This window comes from Oryzias melastigma, linkage group LG12 (assembly GCF_002922805.2).
Source record: "Oryzias melastigma strain HK-1 linkage group LG12, ASM292280v2, whole genome shotgun sequence".
Classification (NCBI taxonomy): domain Eukaryota; kingdom Metazoa; phylum Chordata; class Actinopteri; order Beloniformes; family Adrianichthyidae; genus Oryzias; species Oryzias melastigma.
In genome coordinates, this window is record NC_050523.1 from 7,226,807 (window position 1) to 7,248,228 (window position 21,422).

At 36.1% G+C, this 21,422-nt stretch overlaps 1 protein-coding gene across 1 annotated transcript; it reads left to right on the top strand.

The window, feature by feature from the left end:
* Positions 1-6,759: 6,759 nt before the first annotated feature.
* prkaa1 (protein kinase, AMP-activated, alpha 1 catalytic subunit) lies at positions 6,760-21,322 on the top strand. The gene is made up of 9 exons (XM_024299594.2): positions 6,760-6,992; positions 9,213-9,354; positions 10,396-10,489; positions 10,771-10,915; positions 11,511-11,598; positions 11,671-11,895; positions 14,158-14,677; positions 15,992-16,118; positions 18,711-21,322. The coding sequence occupies exons 1-9, from the start codon at positions 6,896-6,898 to the stop codon at positions 18,989-18,991; spliced, it is 1,719 nt and encodes a 572-aa protein (XP_024155362.1). The 5' UTR covers positions 6,760-6,895; the 3' UTR covers positions 18,992-21,322.
* The last annotated feature ends 100 nt before the right edge of the window (positions 21,323-21,422 follow it).

The following is a 21,422-nucleotide window of genomic DNA, read 5'->3' on the forward strand; positions in this document are numbered from 1 at the left end:
ACATTTTTTTTTTCCTCAACCAGTAAAGTTTTCTTTAATTGGAATTGAAAAGTGTTTCTTAGAATATGTACAGGAAGGGGAAAAAATTAGCATTTTTATTTACACTTGAGCAAAAGAATTTCCAAAATTTGCCAAGTGGATGAGTCATCAGTTTACATGTCTGGATTTGTCTTTCTGAGCATCACTGCTGATGAGTTGGAGAGGGTACTGCTCTGTTTGTTATGCATGTTTAGGGAACAACGCGGGATACTAGGTAAGACTGTTACATGCGTGCTAACAGGAGGACTCAGTAGGATTATAATGAGCAGCATGGTAATTAAAAGGATGTGCACTGTAGCATGTAATGACCTGCCATACGCTTACAGCCGCATGAAGCTAAGAGGTGCTGGATGGAGAAGGATTCCCCGATAAGTGAGAGAAAAAAATGCTTTTTTGTCTTAAAATGATTTTATGCTTCTAAATAATTTGTAGGAATGTGATTTTCTGATATGAAGCCACTAAAACCTTCCCACATGACCCCAATTTGACCTTCACTGAACCTGACGTACAAAGAAATCACCTGCTAATCGCTGATGGTGGAGAACAGGAAAATCCATGATTTTAAACTAAATGTTCTTCCTGATGAGCTTGAAGTGCCGCAGTGTAACAAACAGCAACAGAATCGACAAAGAAAGGGCCCGGAGGTGGACGCCCACTGACCACATCCCATTCTGATGAATGCGTCATTGTGAGCAGTGCCCTTTAGAATAGTGAATACAGCTCTGGCACCTTTAAGAAGAAGGAAGAGAGGCACCTCAGAGTCTCGTTAGTTCAATCAGAAATGCTGACATCAGCGTAGTTTGTGCTAGATGACCTGCATCCTTCACCTGACCACATTACTACGCATCATCACCTGGCGTGGGTGAGCAGAAATACTGGATTCCAACAGTGTTAGAGATATTTAAAATCATTGGTGCATCAGCAGCAGCTTAATCAACAAAACAAGTACACTTGAAGTTTGTTTTATTAAGTTTACTTGAGTTTAAGTATAGCAGGCACACTATTAACCAGGAATCTGCAATTTTCAACTCTGACAGAAACATTAGGTTTGATTTCTCACTGACTACAACCCAGTAGGAGCCCCAAAGTCTTATTTCCCCCTTTAAAAAAACAAGACACTAATTTGTATTAATGCTATTGTTGTTATTATGATAATCATACATTAAGTGTGGCTCATTTTGCATGAATAAAACATAAACATTCAAAAAAATTTGCTTTTTTTTTTTTTACTTTTGGCTGAAGTTCTCGTGAGTTCCTTTCAAAATAAGACATCCTGTCACATGTGAGCATTTCAGTGCAGTTAAAGTATTAGTAGTAAGTGTAATGTCAGCTGTGTTTAAATAAAAGTAGTTAATTTTACTGTTGTTGGTGCATCAAATGTAAATCTAACAAACCAAAATTAGTTGACCCCTGATTTAAAATTCCTTATTTTTTTAAAAAAAATAGAAAATCTACTTTATAATCCGGTGCCCCTTAATTCTGGTTGTGCTTATTGACATTCATTTGATTTTCTGTAGTTCAGGACAGGACGTAGAAAAATGTGTCAAAACGTTGTAGTTCGACATGTGTAAAGTAATGTCTTTCAACTGTTTGTGAATGAGTTAAAGTTTGACTAAATTTACTTGTTTTAGGGCTGGGTATCACTAGTAATTTCCAGAATTTATTCTTTTCACAAGAGCCTGGATCTATTCAATTCCAATTTTTTTTCAATTAGTTTGATCCTCTCAATTCAATTCGATTCGATTCAATGTTGAGTTTACATAGTTTACACATTTAGACTCATTTGTTTAGAAATGCATTCATAATCTATAGATATGTTTTGAAGATTTTCATATTAATCTAATATAGTTCACATATTTTAACATTTTTTAGTGAAATTTTAATCAGATTGTTAATAAGATGAACAGTGTTACATGAATTCTCCAACAATTGTTCTGCCTCTCCTGGACGGAGTTTCCGTTTGGCCACTAGGATGATACATTAGCATAAAGCTAGCGGACTTTAGCATTAGATCAATTTCTACTTTTATGGATTGATTATTGATCTATTGAGTTTGGAACAATTTTATCAACCAAGTCCTATTTATTTTCCTCCTTTACTACTTTCTTACTTATATTTTACAGTTAATTTTTTTAACATTTATTTTTTTAAACCAGAGAGCTAAAATGGAGGGCAAAAGAGCCACTCGTGGCTCCGGAGCTGCAGATTGCAGACCCCTATTTTAGACCATATATGTGTACTATATGATGTTTACTAACTGAATACTTCTTCAGGCTAAAATTGAATATTTTAAATTAGCAAAAACGTAAACTTAAAGTATTTACTTCAATTTTAGACTAAAATGTACTTTACCTAATAAATTACTTTTTGCTAAGGTAGACAAACCTTTGGAGATGCTGGTCCCTGTTTCTGTCTGTACATAAAGAACTGACCTACACTTTGGGATTAGTGCTTTAACGGCATACATCACCTGGATCATTAATTTGATTATTGTGTCTCCAATAGACATAATTTCACCTATAGCTCAAGTTTATGGAGGTATCATTTTCAAATATTGGGTGTTTTAGGCCTCAAATGATGGAGTTTGCACTTTCTTCACTTCCTCTGTGGGTTCATTGTCAAAATACATGACTAGTCACTGACTTGTTTGCTTTGTGTCAATAAGTTTGAAGCGGTGCAGCTGCTATTGCATCGTCTTTGTCATCCGGCAAATCCATCAAACCTCTTCCATGGTCCTCTCTTTCCTGGTTTAAACTCGTCACCAACATTATTACTGTATAACATTATTACTCTAAATGTGTCCAAATCATCTCAATCGACTTCCCTGTATTTGTCTCCCATACATGATGTATTCCTCTGATGGATTCATTCCTGATTCTATCCTCTTCTCTCCCGAAGACAAGATCTTCATCTCTGCATCTCAACATCTTTCCTTCATTCTTGCTGACATTCTTTTTGTCACACAAGCTACTGTTGCATAGATCCGTAATTTCACCCCGAAAGTCAAATTTCTCATTTTTTATTGTTATGCTTTAAACCCAAACCAAAGTTTTCTGTTTTGATTACAGTTTGTCTTCTTGTTTTCATTTTTTAACAGAAGTTATTACACTGATGATACTGGTTTGATTTCAACACAGCCCTATGATGATCCATCTCCTCTCATGGAGGAGCAGTGCCCCCTACTGGATGCTTAGAGGAAAGCATCAATGTCAAGTTAATCAAAAATTGACAGAAAATTGTTTAATTGATCAATTTCTGATTAAATGTTTTGTCAGAATTTAAAAATGTGCTAAAAAGTTGATCTGGTGCAAGTTAATCAGTCATGTTGCTGTTTAACTGTTGAGAAATTTCCCTGCTTTAACAAAGTAACAAATATGTTTTGTCATAAAGCAATATTTTTTATTCCATTTGAATCAGACTGTGTACTTCCTCCCTCCATGGTTTTGGAAAACATATTTCAGGCTTCCCCTGCATCTTGTTTCAATTACAGCACTGCCTCTAACACGGACCTCCCCGAGTCTTCAATAACTCACTCCCAGATTGTTTAAAATGCAGCTGCAGGAATGCTGACTGGAGGGGGAAGAAACGGAGAGCGCATCACTGCGGCCATTGTTTCTCTGGAGTGGCTCCCTGTTCCCTTTACAATTCAATTTAAATCCTTGCTGATTGTCTTTCACGGTTGTAAAAAGGACAATTGGTGCCTTTATTCACATCTTTTCCGCAGCCCCAAGGTGGAAGTGGAAACATTTTTTTTTTTTTATCAGAGTCCAGAGTTTTAGGAAAAACTGGAAGATGACTAAGCTTTTATTCTAAGAGTAAAAGTGATTATATTCTTGTGTAGAAATCTGTTTTTTCTTTTTTGCTCCTTAGCTTTTCTGTGTGTATGTACTCAACTCTTTATTTTGTTTTTGATGTTGCAACAATAATATTAAATCCCTGATAAAGTAGAAAACTAAAACAAGATGAATTAAAAAATAAAATCTCCCCCAATCTTCTCTTTTAAAACACAGATACATGTACTTTATTTGCCGTCCATTTGACCAACTCAGCTCCTAAATTAGTTTCATCATTTTTCATTTGCACTTCTGTATATTTTATCCATCTACAAAAGTATTTTCTGAATTCGCCTTTTAAGAAACGCTCAAATCAATTTATTCATTTAAAATTATGTAAAGGGAAAAAAAGCTTAATTAGTAACAACTACTTTGATCAAAGAGCAGCAAGAAAATAAAAAAAAAATATTTACACAGCAGAACCACGGAACATGCAATGTGCCAAAAGACTTTGTTTTATTTGAAAAAACTGTGAATATTAAAATAAAACAAAACCATTAGAAATCTAAAATATGTCCATGTTTGCTAAAAACTCTATTGGTTGTGCATTTCAAATGTACACAGGATAAACTGATTTGGCATTAGCCTTGAATCTTTTCTGCCTGTAAATTAGTTTTTTAAAATTCCTTTTTTTTAACGATTTTTAAAGTCTGAGTTTAAAGTCAAACAAATGTAGATTTGGTTCGATTTCTCACAGATTTATTGCATTTATAGAAATAAACCACAAGGAGTCACCAGTAAGGTAAATTTAGGAGCTTATAACAAAAAGCTAATCCTCAAAAATGCGTAAAATAAAATAAAATTTCATAAAATAAAATAAAAATATAATAATAAAATTAAATAAAATGTAATAAAATTAAATAAAAATAAAACAAAATAATAAAACAAATCCCCCAGTGACCCAATATTGATTTGGTACTTGTTTATACATAAATAAGTGCAGAGATTTTCAGCTCTTTTTTTTATCTCTTTGCAAAATTCAGACTTTTGCACAAAAAAATATTATTATTATTAAAAAAAGAAGAAGAAAAATAGGACATACATTTATCAGACAAACCAGTTTCCCCCTGTTTGTCTGCAGCCAGCAGCCTGGTTTTCCACTGGTGTTTTGTGTAGTACAAATGATTAGAAATGCATACAAATCTAACCAAATAAATATTATCAAAAGATAAGCAACTCAAAGAATTAAATTATACTTGGGAACCAACACATCAGTAAGTCAAAGATTTACTTAGTGGTAATTAAAACAGGACTTTTGTTTTTCTTTTTTTCTGTAGAATTTAATTTTATTTTAGACGATCTTAGAGTTGATGCCACATTTTAGAGTAGGTAACTACTCTACAATAGGTTTGTCAAGATCAATAATCCTTCACTAAAAAACTAAACAATAATACTTTAAAGGCAGTTAAAATAGTTACTCCTGTTCATTGCTGTTTCCAATAACTGCTCATCCATAACAGCCAATCATGTTCTTTAGATCTGCCTTGTTCCAGTTTTAAAAAAGATTTTTCCGTCTTCTCAGTCCTAAAGGGAGATTTGCCTTTATAGTTGAGTTGCTCCTCGTTTATTCAGTTGTTCACAGAGACACATTGTAAAATTCTGTTAAATACCAACAATAAAATACCAACCATTACAGTAGTTTATATGTAAACTCATGCCAAGAATACATTTTATTTTCATAGTAAGACATTAAATACACAGAATCTTCCAAACTGTTTTCATTCTTCGTCTTTAACAGCAGATTATTCTTATAGATATCAGTTATTGCACTGAAAGAAGCAAATATTTCAAAGTACACTTTTGTAGAATTGAATGAAGTGCAAAATAAGTCAATAAATGCAATGTGGTCTGCTACAAGGGCAGCTGTAGGTCTAATTTTTGGGTACCATGTTTGCTAATTTTGATTAAATGTACATTGCATAAATTATAGATCAACTTTCATGTTTCTGGAGAGTTTACCTGGTTGATGATTGAACTGCAGCTTTGTTTCGAAACGGCCTGCCTGCTATCTGTGTCAACAGAGAAATGTTTGCCTCCTTGCATGCGTGCATTTGTTCTCTGGGGGCTGATTTCTGTGTCATCAGATTAACCAATAGATACGTTCAAAAAAGAATGCTGATATACATCCCGTATTATTAGAGTTTTTGCAAAGTCATCATGGCACTGCTAATCTGTAACCAAATTGGGCAACAACCGGAAATGTCCTACTTTTCTTTTTCAACTCAAGTAAAAGGGGAAAAAATATGTTTTTTGTCTGTATCAATTGTCATAAGATGTATTTTTTTGTTTATAATTTGCTATTACAACATATCACTAATACAGTAGATAACCTCTGACATATATACCTTTAATAATATATTCAATCTTAACGACAACTTTAAAAAAAACTTTTGTTTTCTTGTAAAAAAGCAATTATGACATGAGGAGAGGGTTAAACAATATTTATTTTAAAATAATTGTGTTATTTACAAGAAAAGAGTAGTAGTAACTTTGGAGGATTTGTTCAATGAAGAAAATAAAGAGCTAGATTAAAAATTTGGGGATTTCAAATATTTATAAAATATCCAGGAAGCGATTTTACATAAAGCAGTTGAAAAAAATAATAATACTTTGACTAGAATAAACTAAATTTGTTAATGTATCTTTTAAAAATGAATTTATTTGTTTATGTATTTATTTATTTTTACATAATTAAATATATACTTTCTAAACTCAAGAAAAACTACTTCAAGAAATCCTGAATTACTCTACAAATTGTAAATTTACCATAACTATTCTCTTTTAAACAAACCATCTCAGCGAGTAGTGAGAACATTATAATTTCTGATTTTTGTGTGTAACATGAAGGCAGCATTATACGTCACCGATTAATTTGACGAATCAGATGAGTCGCAGCGCCCGTCCCCCCGCCTCCCTTTCCCACCGAGCGAAGCCGAGCCGCTGCTGGAGAGACGCACACAGCGGAGTTGGTCCCGTCTCTGCCCCTTAGCGAGCAAACCCCGCAGAAAGGCCGCTGCGGGAAGATGGCGACGGACAAACAGAAACATGAAGGAAGAGTTAAAATAGGACATTACATTCTTGGAGACACCCTCGGAGTGGGGACGTTTGGAAAGGTTAAAGGTACGTGTGGATGGCTTCGGTGCATCCTGCCGACTGAAAGATGGAGGCTACGGGCGCTTTTAGCCTAGCTTCTACTTTAGCTTGCTTGGAATGCTAACTTGTCACCACCAGGAAGCCAATAAAAAATGTAACCATTCTGCTAGTTGAACTTTTTGAATAATTAAACTTTTGCACTTGATGTTTCCAACTTGGCAACATTTTCAAACTTGATTTTGACATTTTTCAAATCAGTTAGCATCTGTTTAAGCTAGCCAGAGAGCTACAAGTCGCTGTCAAGATAAATACCGGGAAGTCGAGCTCTTCAGCCGCTGCAACCGCTAGCTCAGGATACGGTTATGTTCAGGATGTTGTCCTGTCTTTATCACCCCTCCCCCGTTCTGCTTTTCGGGTTTATGTTGAACGCGGAGCTCAACATTTCACCTTTTGCCCCCCTGTGCGGCGTTTAACACGCTTTTGTGTGTAAAAGGGAAGTATGAAACGGAGCCAGAATTCACGCCCAGTTTTTTTTAATGCAATAACGAGGCATGTAAACACTAATTACATACTATAACGCACATTTAAGTAATTTACTCCGTTCATTCTTTGATTTTTTTTATTTACTTTAGACCCAACTATGTTTTAAAAGACGCCTAAAAAGGTTAAAAATTAATCCCCTTCTCTGTTTATTGTTAGTGTTAGTCATTTACTCTTGCGGTCTTTTGGTCTTATTTCTTGTTGTTGCACTTTGTGTAGTTTTTTGGATCAAAAAGCGTTAAAACGTGTTATTTTCCTACTTGGCAAAGTTTTAAGCAAATATGTGAACATTTGTTTTTTCCACAATAAGCCAGTGAGGTTTCCAAATATGGATTTGAGATGTATTATTAAAGAAATGTTAATGAAACATTGATTAATTTGTCAAACTAGTATAACAAAACGAATTTATTTGGTTATGAAAACTAGTTTTTACTTAACTAGTTAATCAAACTGAACAAAATTCTAGCATTTAATACTAACTGAAAGTAATTTTTTGACTTAAAAGAGTTATTGGTTCGTGGTTTCTGTGAATATGTTTTTTTTAAAATAAAGATTGACTTGATTAACCTCAATTTAAAATATAATTGTGGAAACAATCAATTTTTAATATATATTGCCGTGAACGCCACATAAAAGCCCCTAAGGGGAGCTTTTATGTGTCCAACTGGGAGGAGGCCTATGGGAAGACTTAGGACATGCTGGAAAGATTAGATCTTTGAAGAGGTAGCTGAGAAAATGGAGGCCTGGGGTTCTTCGCTAAAACTGCTGTTTCCGCGGCTCAAATCCTGGATATGCAGAAGATAGTTGTTCGATGAGCTGGCAAGTTCTTCAGTGTGTTTGGGGAAATTATATTCTCTTGTTCCAGATTTCTGTCTAGGTTTTCTTTATTATCGTTTTCATTTTTGGCTGCTAGCACAACTTACAAAAACTGTAGTAGTTCCAGCATTTTCTTCTTTAAGACCTTGTTGTACAGATTTATTTGTTCTGTCCACGAGATCAAAGTTTTAATTTCTTTCTATTATCTAAATAAGTTTATTGTAATAACATAATTATAGTAAATTTAGTCTAAAGGTCAACTGCAGAGTTGGTCACGTTTGCCCAACATACCCCTGAAACGACCTTGTTGTAATCTCACGCTTTTATTTTGAAATATATTTTTTAACCTAGTTTGCGAAAGCAGTGCAGCTTCCTGCCAAGTTGCTTGTCCCAATAATTGGGGAAATTTGTAATTATGTCTGCACTGCTTCTTATAGTTTGTCTTAATAATACTTTTTCTGCATTTTCTTCTTTGTTTTTTAGTGCAGAAACCTCTTTAATTTCTTGGTGGTGTTCTCAAATCTTATTTAAATAAAGTTTATTCATTCATTTATATGAATATGCTCAATGAACTGTGTAGAACAAATCTAACTATTATTCATCATTAACAGTATACTGAATATATCGACTCTAAACAAGCATTTTTGTTTCTCTCACACTGTTTGACACATTTAATAATAAGATGCTCTCCTATAATTAATTTATGGATGTCATATGCATGTTTTGTTTCAAACGTTAGCACATTACTTAGATATTTCAGAAGCAACCACTTTAAAAAAAATTAAAAAGTTATTATTTCAATTATATTTGCCTATAAATATAATAATTAAGTCCATTAACTGTGGCTTTTATATTCTTTGTAACCATTCTTACGCCTTTTCTATCCCGCAGTGGGCCAGCATGAACTCACCAAGCATCAAGTGGCGGTGAAGATTCTGAACCGGCAGAAGATTCGCAGCTTGGACGTGGTGGGAAAGATTCGCCGGGAGATCCAGAACCTCAAACTTTTCAGGCACCCTCACATAATTAAACTGTGAGTCCTAGATTACACACCGCTCCCTAATCCTCCCGCCGCCACATTAATACCACTCACGGAGCTATTTTCAGACTTTAATAGTGTGTTTTAGAACACATCCATTTAGGACAATATCTGTGCGACTTAAGCTGGTTTCGCAGAATCGTCTCTTTTTAGTGGCTGACAGCTTCGTTCCTCTGACCTGTTTGTCCTCAATCTCAAATGCATTTATGAGGAAATATTCAGGTTTATTTGTGTTTTTATTGCTCTCAATTGTTTGTGGCATTGCTGATAACTTTTGTTTAAGCTGTTAATCATTTTTGTCAGATCTCATTTGATCCAATTCCTAACCCACTGGAGTGAAGTGAAAGATTTTAGCCGTTCAGGCAGCACTGATGAGCAAATAGGTGAAACCTGAATGGTTAAAATGTGGCTTAATAGTTTGATGCTGCCCAACATCAATTAAACTGAAGTCACAGGAAGCACCCCAATAATGAAAAAGTCTAAAAAGAATCAAACTGCTGGTTCCACTCTACCACGAAGCTGCTCTTTGCCCATGACGACCTCTGGGTTTTCCACTGCGGAGCAAAGTTAATGGACCAACTGCAGAACACAAACAACCGAAAGGGCAACCCACTTGTCAGGATGTGCCACATATTTCTGAGAGTGCCCCCAGAGGCAGCAACTCTTTACAGAACCGCATTTAAGCCCATAAATGGCCATCGCATGAATTAATTTTAGAATCGTCTGTGATTCAGACGGGTCACTACATAAAAGAATCATGCAAAAACAACAAAAAAAAACTAGAGTGGGAAACTTAAGTTTGCTTTTTTTTACCTATAAAAACTCAAAAGTTATGTTTTCATACACAGTTTATAATTGTTTTCCTTCCCTATTTTTAAGCCAGTCAGTAATTTACTGTGTTTATCAGACTTTGACCCACTTTCAGCCTTTGAAGTGGTGATGAAATCAAAGTGTTTGAGCATTTGCACTTCTGATGTTTCGTTTTATCTCTCGTCTAAACTGTTTAATTAAACATTGAATTTGTTGTTGCTGCAGGTATCAGGTCATCAGCACCCCTACAGATATCTTTATGGTGATGGAGTACGTCTCAGGGGGCGAACTCTTCGATTACATCTGCAAAAATGGAAAGGTAATTGTCCTCTGTTTTAACATTTACAGAAGAATATTCTACACCTTTTTTTGTAAATGTCGACCTTTATTTATAAAGTAACCAGAATCCAGAAGACGAGCTGCATGTGCTCGCTGTGATTGAGTAATCCTGACACAGTGTGAAACACAAGTCGGCACTAGCTGTGGAAAAAAAATAAAATAAAAAAAAGGAAAGCATAATATCGAATGATTCTTAGTCAGCAGCGATGTGCTGACTGAGTCAGAGAGATCACACCTAATGGGTAATTTCTGCTTTAACAGTTGGATGAAAAAGAGAGCCGTCGGCTGTTCCAGCAGATAATCTCAGCCGTGGATTACTGCCACAGACACATGGTGGTTCACAGAGATCTCAAGCCGGAAAATGTGCTGCTGGATGCACACATGAATGCTAAGATTGCAGATTTTGGTAAGTATTCTTTAGTCCTAAAGCTTGAAGTTTTGGTTGAAAAGTGAAGAATACCAGAGTTACATGTTTTCTGAGCAGTTTGCTTCACCTATTGTTGTTTTAAATCATATTTTGACTAATAAAGGTTTGAAAGAGAAGTGAAAAGAAGCTAAACCTTTTTGTAGTGAAATTGAAAAAGTTCACACAAATGTCATAACGTACAGCCTATATGCAAAACATGTTTTGAATGTCATGTTTTCAACTGAAACTATACAGGAAAACATGTTAAAGTTAACGTCACCATCTGTCCTGGAATGTTTTTGTCAAACAATCTTCATTCCATCAGATTATAGATTCCTTCTTTCTTTTTAATATCTATATATAAGAGAAACAACTCTCCCTTTTTGTGTGAAGATCTCAGTCTTCTCTGGTGGATGAAGTTTGAATGGATGAAATTTGTTAACATCAAGAATGAGTTGCACTAGAACCAGTTGGAGGAGGCTGGATTACAGAACGAGTTTGTGTTTTTGAAACCTGAAGAAAAGTTTGTCAATCATTAAAAACCTTTCTATTTAGTGCCTAAAGATGTTTCTAAGAGGTCTCTAATTCCTTGCAGGTTTATCAAACATGATGTCAGACGGAGAGTTCCTCAGGACAAGCTGTGGCTCTCCGAACTATGCTGCTCCTGAGGTCATCTCAGGAAGGTAACTTTTACGAAGAAATATTTTAAATATATCTTCTCGAGTCTCTCTTTTAATTATTTTTTTTCGCCCTAGGTTATATGCAGGTCCAGAGGTGGACATATGGAGTAGCGGTGTCATTCTCTATGCCTTGTTGTGTGGGACGCTCCCCTTTGACGACGACCACGTGCCAACTCTCTTCAAAAAGATTTGCGACGGCATCTTTTTCACCCCGCAGTATCTGAACCCCTCAGTCGTAAGCCTTCTCAAACACATGCTGCAGGTGGATCCCATGAAAAGAGCCACCATCAAAGAGATCCGGTAAGATCAACCGGACGGTTTATATTGACACGTTATCTGTTAATATTCAATATATATTATAAAGTTTTGTTCTAAAATTTTTCTATAAATGTATTTTAAAAATCTGGATCATAATTGTTGACTGTATATGAAAACTGGACTGAGTGACCCTCCCCCCTTGCATGCCAAATAGGAAGTACACACTGGCTCCAAGAAGCCAAAATCCCATAAACTTCTACAGAGAAATAAACAACTATTACTCATTCTATTTGTCAGAAGAACCATTCTTGCTCTGCTAACTTTGTTTAACATGTTTTTGCTAATATTCATTGTAATTTCATGATAATATTTCTTTATTGCAAGTCATTCAAGTTATTAACTGGCCAATCAGAGGCCTCTAATAAACTTACTCCTCATTAGCGGCAGCTGATGCCATAGAAATGACGACTCAGACCGATTTGGACCAATCTCTGCTTATTGATGTCTGGCTCCAACATGGAGGCATCCATATTGGGAAAAAAATTGCAAATACATTTTTTTAATTTAGTTAGAGTCGGAAGTGAGCTGTTTTTGTGGATGATGTCACATTAACTCGGTCCAGTTCTCATATATAGTCAATGATTATTGTGCTGTAATTCACAGTAACAGTGAAAACAGTGCTCCCTTGTTTATCGTGGGAGTTGCTTTCTAAAACATAACCAGGGATAAGTAAAGTCCTCAACGTTGTCAAGCAATTTATCCATTTATAGTATATGTTTTAAGGCTTTAAAACCCTCAATACACTCTTTAAACACCTTCATCAGACAGATATGAACATTTTTACGCTTTTTGGTCTTGCTTAATCTCAAAGTTCACACCATTGTTGTAAAACAAGTCCATCATTAAAGAATGAAAACAAAGATCTGATCCGTGTTCTCTCTTGAACACATTCTGTACAAGAGACAACACAGAATTTAATGAACTGCTACCCACAAAAAAAGCATGCAGTATTGCACAAATCTTTCACAACAGCGAGATAAATAAACCCAAATATTGCAAAGAATCACTGCTAAAATCAGCTGTAGTGAAGCTGCTGAGTGTTGCAACATCATCATCAATCTGCTCCATAGAATCCTGACAATTTACTAAAATAAAAAAAAAAAAAAGTGGAGTTGGAGTTCCTAGAGTTTCAGCCTCGAGGTCAAAGTGGCGCTCTGTTATTAGAGGAGGAACCCGGGCTTCAGCAGGAGAAACAAACCTCCCCGGAGGGCTCTTGTGCCGGAGGCGGCAGAAGCTGCTGACAGCTGCCTCTGCCGCACACTTCCTTGATGGCTTTGATTAAACGGCAGCCCTCCCGCACTTTAACACCACATGACCCTGGAGGAATGTGCACTCTAGACTGTAGCTGATCTGTTGAGTGGGTTTGTTTCCTGTAAACAGTGTGTTCGTGTTTTAGTTGTAACTGGGGAGTTGACGTCAAAAGCTCTGTTGTCACTCATGATTTCTGAGTAAAATACACCTTAAAGACCTACTCCAATGATCTTTTAAACTGTTTTAAATTAATTCCTGGTAGTCTTGTGATTATGATTATTGCATTTCTTGGAGTATAAGTCATAGTTTCTTAGTTTGTTTGACTGCTGCAACATATACTCCAGAAAATACGGTAATCATAATTAAAAGACTACCAGGAATGCTTAAAACGGATAAAAAGGTCGTCTGAGTAGGTGTATTTTACTCTGAAAATATTAGTGATAACTGAAGGTTTTGACGTCAAGTCCTTAGTTCCAACTAAACTGTGATTACCACATTTTTTGAGTATTAGTTGTAGTTCTTTATTTTGCACATTTTGGCTGATGTGACTTATACTCCAGAAAAAATGGTGGCCAACATAAAAAAAAAAAAATTGTCATTTTCTAGAATATTGTTTCTGCAGAGTGGTTGTAGTTCATTAGGAATTCACGTCTGAATCGTGAGCGGGACGGTTGGCATGAAGTTACCCCGCCCCCTTCCCCTTCCTGAAATATCTCTATTTACAAGCTAGCTGTACAGCCCCGCATACCCTAGCATTATTTGCGCAACAAATATGGTGAGCTAAATCAGAGCTATCTAGGTGTACAATTTCAATCCAGATGAGGAAAACAAAGACGTTCATGGATCTATTTGTCTAAGCCTTTTTCTAACCGTATTTTTTAATTTGCTCCATATTCAGTCTTAATATACGTCATCCATTATGAGAAAAATCCCACAAGAACATGTTACATTTCATATATTTTTTGCCATCTAATTAGTGTCTGTTTCCCACAGGGAGGACGATTGGTTTAAACAAGATCTACCCAAGTATCTGTTCCCTGAGGACCCCTCCTACAGCAACAACATGATAGACGACGAGGCCCTGAAGGAGGTTTGTGAGAAGTTCGAGTGCACGGAGGAGGAGGTTCTGTCCTGCTTGTACAGCCGCAACCATCAGGATCCATTAGCTGTGGCTTACCACCTCATCATTGACAATCGCCGCATCATGAACGAAGCCAAGGATTTCTACTTGGCGTCCAGCCCTCCCGACTCCTTCCTGGACGACCAGCACCTGACTTCCTCCGCCGCGGCCGTGGCTGGCGTTATAAAGCCCCACCCCGAGCGGGTACCCTTCCTCGTGGCGGAAACTCCGCCCAGGCCCCGCCACACCCTGGACGAACTGAACCCGCAGAAGTCCAAGCACCAGGGCGTCCGGAGAGCCAAGTGGCACCTCGGCATCCGGAGTCAGAGCCGACCCAATGACATCATGTCCGAAGTGTGCCGTGCCATGAAACAGCTGGATTATGAGTGGAAGGTAGGAAGTCCGTCTGAGCGGTGTGGGGAAAACTACTGCTAATTTAAATATTCGTTACTGAAAAATGAGGTTTTCTTCTGTTGTTTAAACTCCTTTGCTTGTTGTGACACAAACATGCCAAAATCCAAGAACCTGCAACTTGTTCTGACCTGTTACATCCACAATCTTTTTTCTTAATGAGCAGACCATCACCATGTTTTATCTAATCCAAACATTTTAAGAATAAAGTTTTATGTCTGAAGTCAGTAGTTTACAGATTGTACAAAAATAAATTAACAAAAAAGAGGCTCCTGTGAGGGCAAACATTGAAGTTTTTCTGTTCAAATGATCTATTTGTCCTAAAAAGTGTATTTTAGGAAACACTCAACTTCAGCTACATTAAAGATGTTTTTCTCTCAACTTCCTAATTAAAAAAAACATCTGTGTTAAAACAGATTTCCATTATAATTTGTTAATAATGAATAATAATCATGTGATCATGTGTGGATATCACTGGAAAACAACTGAATCTGTTTGATTTCTATTCACTTGGTTAAAAATTGATAAATAATTTGATTAAGCATTGATTTAATTTTTGTGGAATCCATTTTTTTTTGCTTTTTGTATTAAAACATTTTTAAACAGAACAAAGATTAAACATTTTTTAACCATAAGAAAGCAAATTCTGACATTAAAGTTCTGACATTCGTTTCTTAAAAACGAAAGAGAATTGACTCATGGATTTGATCAATTATTGCATTTTTTCTGTGAAGAATGTATTTTTTAACCTCACTCATTGTGGTCTTTTAAAATTCAACCTGAACAACCTTATAAATCTGACCTTTCTCGTCTGTATTTTAATGATAGAAATCTAAATTTTTGTTGTTTTTTTTCCAGTTAATTCAAATGAAAACAAACTGAATAAATCCATTTTCTTTAGCTTAGAAGCTACGTGAACTTCCAAGTAGATTTGTCTTCAATTACATTTTATTTATTGAATAATTATTCTGACCATAATTCAAGAGTACATTGGGAATTTTCACGTAGGATGCTGTTATTAGACATGAATTGATCCACTGGACATCTGAATCTTACAGTTTTAGTACTCAGAAAGTACTTAAAAATATTTGTAGACACTTTGAGTAAAAGATTATGAATCTTAATTGCTTTAGAGAGTGCTTTTAATGGTGTGTGATGAGGCAAACCCTACTGGTATTCTTATATTAACGGCTGACAACATTTACAAAAAATTATACCTTCATGATATCTGAAAATAGGTTCTAACGTGTCAGATTTTTTTTTCTTTATTGTTGTTTTTTTGTTGGATCCGCTCAGGTCGTGAACCCATATTACCTGCGTGTGAGAAGGAAGAACCCCGTCACCGGCATGCTAACCAAGATGAGTCTTCAACTCTACCAAGTGGACAGTAGAACCTACCTCCTCGACTTCCGTAGCATAGACGGTCAGTTTTCTGCAACCTTCTTTCAAATAGGAAGGATTCAGACTTTTTTTTTTTTTTGTTTTTTTTTCTTACTTTTATTGCAAATATGAGAAATAAAAAAACAGGGAGTTATATAGCTACTGTTATTTACTTTAATGGTGCCAATACCTACTTTTCCTATAAAAAAGTAAGGAAAATCAGGTTAAAATAATAAGTTCTAAACACATTTAATATTCTAATCCAAAAAAAAACTGCTTAATTAATGCTGGACTTTTATTTGAAGAATATTACCTTCCATACTGAAATCAGTTTTTTTTATGAAACAGACGGTGAAAGTTTAACCTTTAACACATTTGTTTGGTTTAATTATTTATTAGCGCATGAAGCCCTGAGCTTTTTATTGACAAGATGCATTCTAGGAATGTTTAATTACCAATTAGAACTAAGACTTTGTTTAAAAAGCTGAACATTTTTAACAAAATCTTTAATTTTAGATTTAAAGAACATTTTGGTTTAATTTTTTTAATTATGAACAAGCAACCTATATGTCACTTTTATGGATGTTTTTATGAAAAATGATTTAATAAATTTTGTTTTTTATTGCCCTGCTTTAACCCTTCAAACGATAAAACAAGTGATGAATGCCACAGAAAAATGTCCAAATGTGTAATAGAAGCCTCTAGAGAGGGTGAAGATCTGACTTTTTCAAAGCTCACAGTTCTCTTCTGCTTATCACCTTTGTTGCAGCTCAGAGTGAGCAAGTCGTTTACCTGGAATCTGTCCTGCATGGTGCTGCTTCGCCGCAGACTTCATAAATGATTGACTCTGAATAGGGAGATCTGGGAGCTAGCATGGGTGTTTGGCAGTGGCTCAGAGGAAATTGTTAGGTGGGAGGGGCTTAGAGCTTTTGATGTGACTCAAGGAGGCGGAGTAAAGTTTGAGACCTACTCTTGACTCCAGGCTGCCATCAGTTCAGCTTTATTACTGAAGTGTAGTGGAAACACACATTTGTGACTCCAGCCTTACATAAAAAGTGCTTTGTATGGAACTAATACTTTGTTCAATTCAAAGTTGTGTCGACCGTCTATATTTGGACACAGTGAATTTGCTGCTTGACACTTGTCAAAATACGATTCATAAAGTTCAGGAGGAGAGCGAGCAGCTTCTCCCCGTGTCGAATTTGATCACGTTTTTGAACATGTCATGTGCCCAAAGATGAGTCTCTGATTGGTTGATGTGTTGCGTCGTCCTTACCAAGGTTCAGATTTTTAACTCTGGACGTGCTGCGACGCTCAGACCTGAGATCGCGTCTTTACATTGACTTGACATTAAAACTTGACAACTCTGCCGCCCAAATAGTGTTCAATGTAAACGCAGCTTGACAAGCTGTTAACTTGTAATATCTACAGCTTAAAATAGATACAATCTTTTAACAAGTGAAGACCCACTCTGATGAAAGTTGTGTTTTTTACATGTTCATGTTTTCTCTTGAAGGAGGACAACAAAAAGAAAATTAGATATTTAGCATTAACTGTGATTATGCTAATGTGAATGCTGGAAGCTGAAGGTGGCCGCTAAAGATGCTAGTGCTGATAGCTGAAGATGCTGATATTGATGACTAAAAACGCTGTAGCTAATAGATGAAAATGCTCAAGCTGAGAGCTTGCTAAAATATTAGCTAAATGCCAAATTAGCCTAAAAAACTGCAAAAATATCTAATTTAGCCAAGACAGCTAGCATAAAGATAAAATATTAGCTAAACTTCAAGCTGCTAACTTGTGATATCTGCATCTTGGTGTTTTTTTACATGTTCCTGTGGGGGTTTTGTCCTGAAGGAGGACAAATAAAAAGTAAACTAGATATTTAGTATTACCTGCAATAATGCTGGTGTGAATGCTGTAAGCTGAATGTGGCTGCTGAAGATGCTAGCGCTGATAGCTGAAGATGCTGATATTGATTGCTAGAAATGCTGAAGCTGATAACTTGCCAACATATTAGCTAAATGCCAAATTAGTCAAAAAAAAACTGCTAAAATGTCTAATTTAGCCAAAACACCTAACATAAAGCTAAAATATTCAACTCCAAGCTGCTAACTTGTGATAAAATAGATTAAATCTTGTAACAATCGAAGATCCACTTCGCTGAAAATTTTGTTTTTTACATGTTCATGTGGGGTTTTCTCCTGAAGGAGGACAATTATAGAGATAATGAAGTTTAAAATTGCATTTCTGAGTATTTTTTTATTCAAATAGTTGTGAATCAGGAGCAGACTAAAACAGGGTGTTTGATAAATGGCTTATTTGTGATGTAGAAAATATGTTGGGTGAGCCACAAGCTTCCTTCTCCGAGGTCCCAGTAATGGGTGAGGGAAAGGGGGCGGGGGCGCTCTGCAACAGCAGTCCTGCTCACAACTCAGAGGCAAATTTCTAATAAACTACTGCCGCTCTACAGAAACTATAACCCAGAAAACGACACATTTTTTGGGGGGTTTGGCGAAGAAAAACATAACTAAAAATGCTTTAAAAATAGCTCAGAAGATGATCAGAGTGGCTCTTTAAAGACAGTTTTCCGCTTTAGTTGAAGTTTGCAACCTTTTTTTTTTTTTTTTTTCAGATGACATTTTGGAGACAAAGTCTGGGACTGCGACCCCTCTCCGCTCCGGATCTGTGGGCAACCACCGCAACACTACAAAGAACGATGTAGAAGGAACAGACGTTCCAGCAACCTCTGCCGCCGCGCTACCACCCAAGACCGCCGAGGGCTCCTTAGCTTCATCCCTGACCTCCTCCATCGACTCGATGGCGGGGGACAGCATGTCTGTCCCCCGACCGGGAAGCCACACCATCGAATTCTTTGAGATGTGCGCAAATCTTATTAAACTACTTGCACGATAGCTTGCAGAACAATCATAGCTAGCCTTTTCTCCTCTCTGAGTGTCTTTATAGCAATAAGCATGCAGCCGATTCCAGGCTCAGCTCATCCTGGCTGAGGATGAGGTGACTCCTCCAAAGGCACCGATGCAGGTTCCCTAAGCTTGAAGGGATGTAGGCGGAGTTTGTCTGAAAGGGGAAAGAATAACAAGATACTAAACTGCATAGGACACAAAAACACCAATTATCCAAGGGTTTTACAGTTTTTGGATCAATTCAGAACCAGACGTCCACATCCCATCTATAAAAACATGCAGAAGTGATTACACTGAACGTTGTGTACTGTAGCCAGGAGCCCCGTTTCTCAGCGCAGAGAGCAAGATCACACATTTGCCTGCAAAGAAAGAAGGTCAGAGGTGAGGGGTTGAGTGGCAGTCAAAAGGATGCAGGAAGCACTTTTGCACAAGTTTCTTTTCTTACTTGCTGCTCATGTTTATTTTTCCTCTCAGTGGGTCTCAGAAATGGTGCAGGTGTACCGGGGCGCCGCTTTTGGACGGCGCCCGCCATTTTCATCGAACTCTGAAGAAGTGCAGTGTATTTCTGCTGCGTGTCAGGGACAAAAAAAAAGAATGCTTCATCGTTTTTATGTTTTTTTTTTTTTTCTTTTGTCGATCTTAAATGTCAACAACTAAATGTTCATGTTTTGTCGTTGTTGTAGACATTTGAATTTCTCTGTCCCCCACATTTTTATATATAAATGAATATATTTATCAATGCATTAGGTGGATGGAGTATTGGTTCTAAAAAAGATTTAATTTTTTTTCTTTCTTGTATTATAAGCTCTATTGCTGGATGGTATATATATATTTACCTTTTTTTTCTACTGTTTTTAGTCAATTTACAATTTTGTTTTTCCTCAATCACAACTATTGTGACACTTGATTGTCTTTCCGGAGAATTATAGTTTATTTTCGAGTCCGAATCTAGACATACATCTTTTTTGTTTGGGGTCAGTCACTCAAAAGGACCAGTTCATTTCTATCTTTTTTGGTCATTCCTAAATATCATCAGAATACAGTGACTGAGTCGAATGCCTTTTGCTTACTTCACAAATGCCAATCTGTCCCCCGAAAGCCTCATTGGGGTTTTTTTTTTATTTTTTATATTTTTTATTTTAAGCGATCAGAGTTCAGGCAGGAACATACATCCATGTCGTTTCCGCCTTCGTTTGTTCCGAGTGTTCACACATTCCTTTGAAGGCTGACCTTAATTAAAGATTTACCCATGAAGTTGACCCATAAGTTTGGCATTGTCAGGTGCTGTTGAAACGATGGAAGGAAACCACACAAAAACCCTGAGCTCTGATTCTTATTTAGCTCTAAATCTTGGTTTGCTTTTATTCTTTTTCATTCCGTTTTCCATCTTCAGTCTTAAAGGTTTAAGTGATGTCCGGCTGCCTTATCATTATAAATACTGTTTTATCACTTTGCAGTTTTAAGTCCTCGACTTTTTTCTTGTTGGTGTAACGTAAGAAGAAGCCATGTTAGGAATTGATTTTTTTTTTTTTATTTTGGGTTAAAGCATTTGGCATTTACAGGAAAAAAGAGGGACTGCAATTAAAGAAACACATTGCCAAACTATGGATGACAACTGCAACGGCAATAGAAACACCAAAGCCAATTGACAGTATAAGTTAAATGTGTTTTAAATTTAGTCTCATGAACCTGGTTTTAAAAAAAAAAAAACAACAACTTTGCACAGTCTTGTTAAAAATCAGACAAATGAAGTTTGATCTTTTTATTAAGAAGTGTCAGCATTTAAAGTTTACAGTGTTTCGGACTCCACAAGGATTAAAAGATTATTTTGCAGAGGTTTCATTCAATTAAAACTAGCTTAGAGTGGCTGCATTTGTAATCACTTCTCTTGTGTCTTGCACAGAGGTGTGGACTGAAGTCTTTAGTTAATATTTAATCTTTTATGTCGAAATCATATAAATTACATTAAACTAAAAAGACTGTTTTGGAAAGATGAAAAACTTAACATTCATATTGGTTTAGAAGGGCAGATATGAGCTCATTGGTAAATTGTTTCTTGGAGTATGTGGTGTTTATTTTATTTTTTAAGAGAGATGAATGTGTGCAAAAAAATGTTTTTTCTTTTTCTTTTTGCAAGTTTATGGAAAAGTGCCCTGATAGACTTTTCAGTTTAGTCTATTCTTGAACTGCTTTAAAGAAATCTTGTTTTATTTTTTTGTTTGTTGTGAAAGCAGATCATACCAGATTGATCAGTGTAAATTTGAATGAATAGTGTTGAATCATTTGTATACACAACTGCCTAATAAACTGCTGAACTGCACTTTTTTCCTTCTTTTTACTTGAGCAAACTTTATTCACAAGTAGTAATATAAATAATTTATAGTCAAACCTAAGGAAACTTGATTTGGAAAGTCGATTAA

Bases quoted from the DNA above. Each gene is read 5' to 3' on its own strand.
- prkaa1 (XM_024299594.2), top strand. From the start codon at position 6,896: ATGGCGACGGACAAACAGAAACATGAAGGAAGAGTTAAAATAGGACAT. The intron at 10,916-11,510 runs GTAAGTATTCTT...AATTCCTTGCAG, and splicing joins TGCTAAGATTGCAGATTTTG to GTTTATCAAACATGATGTCA. The intron at 16,119-18,710 runs GTCAGTTTTCTG...TTTTTTTTTCAG, and splicing joins CGACTTCCGTAGCATAGACG to ATGACATTTTGGAGACAAAG.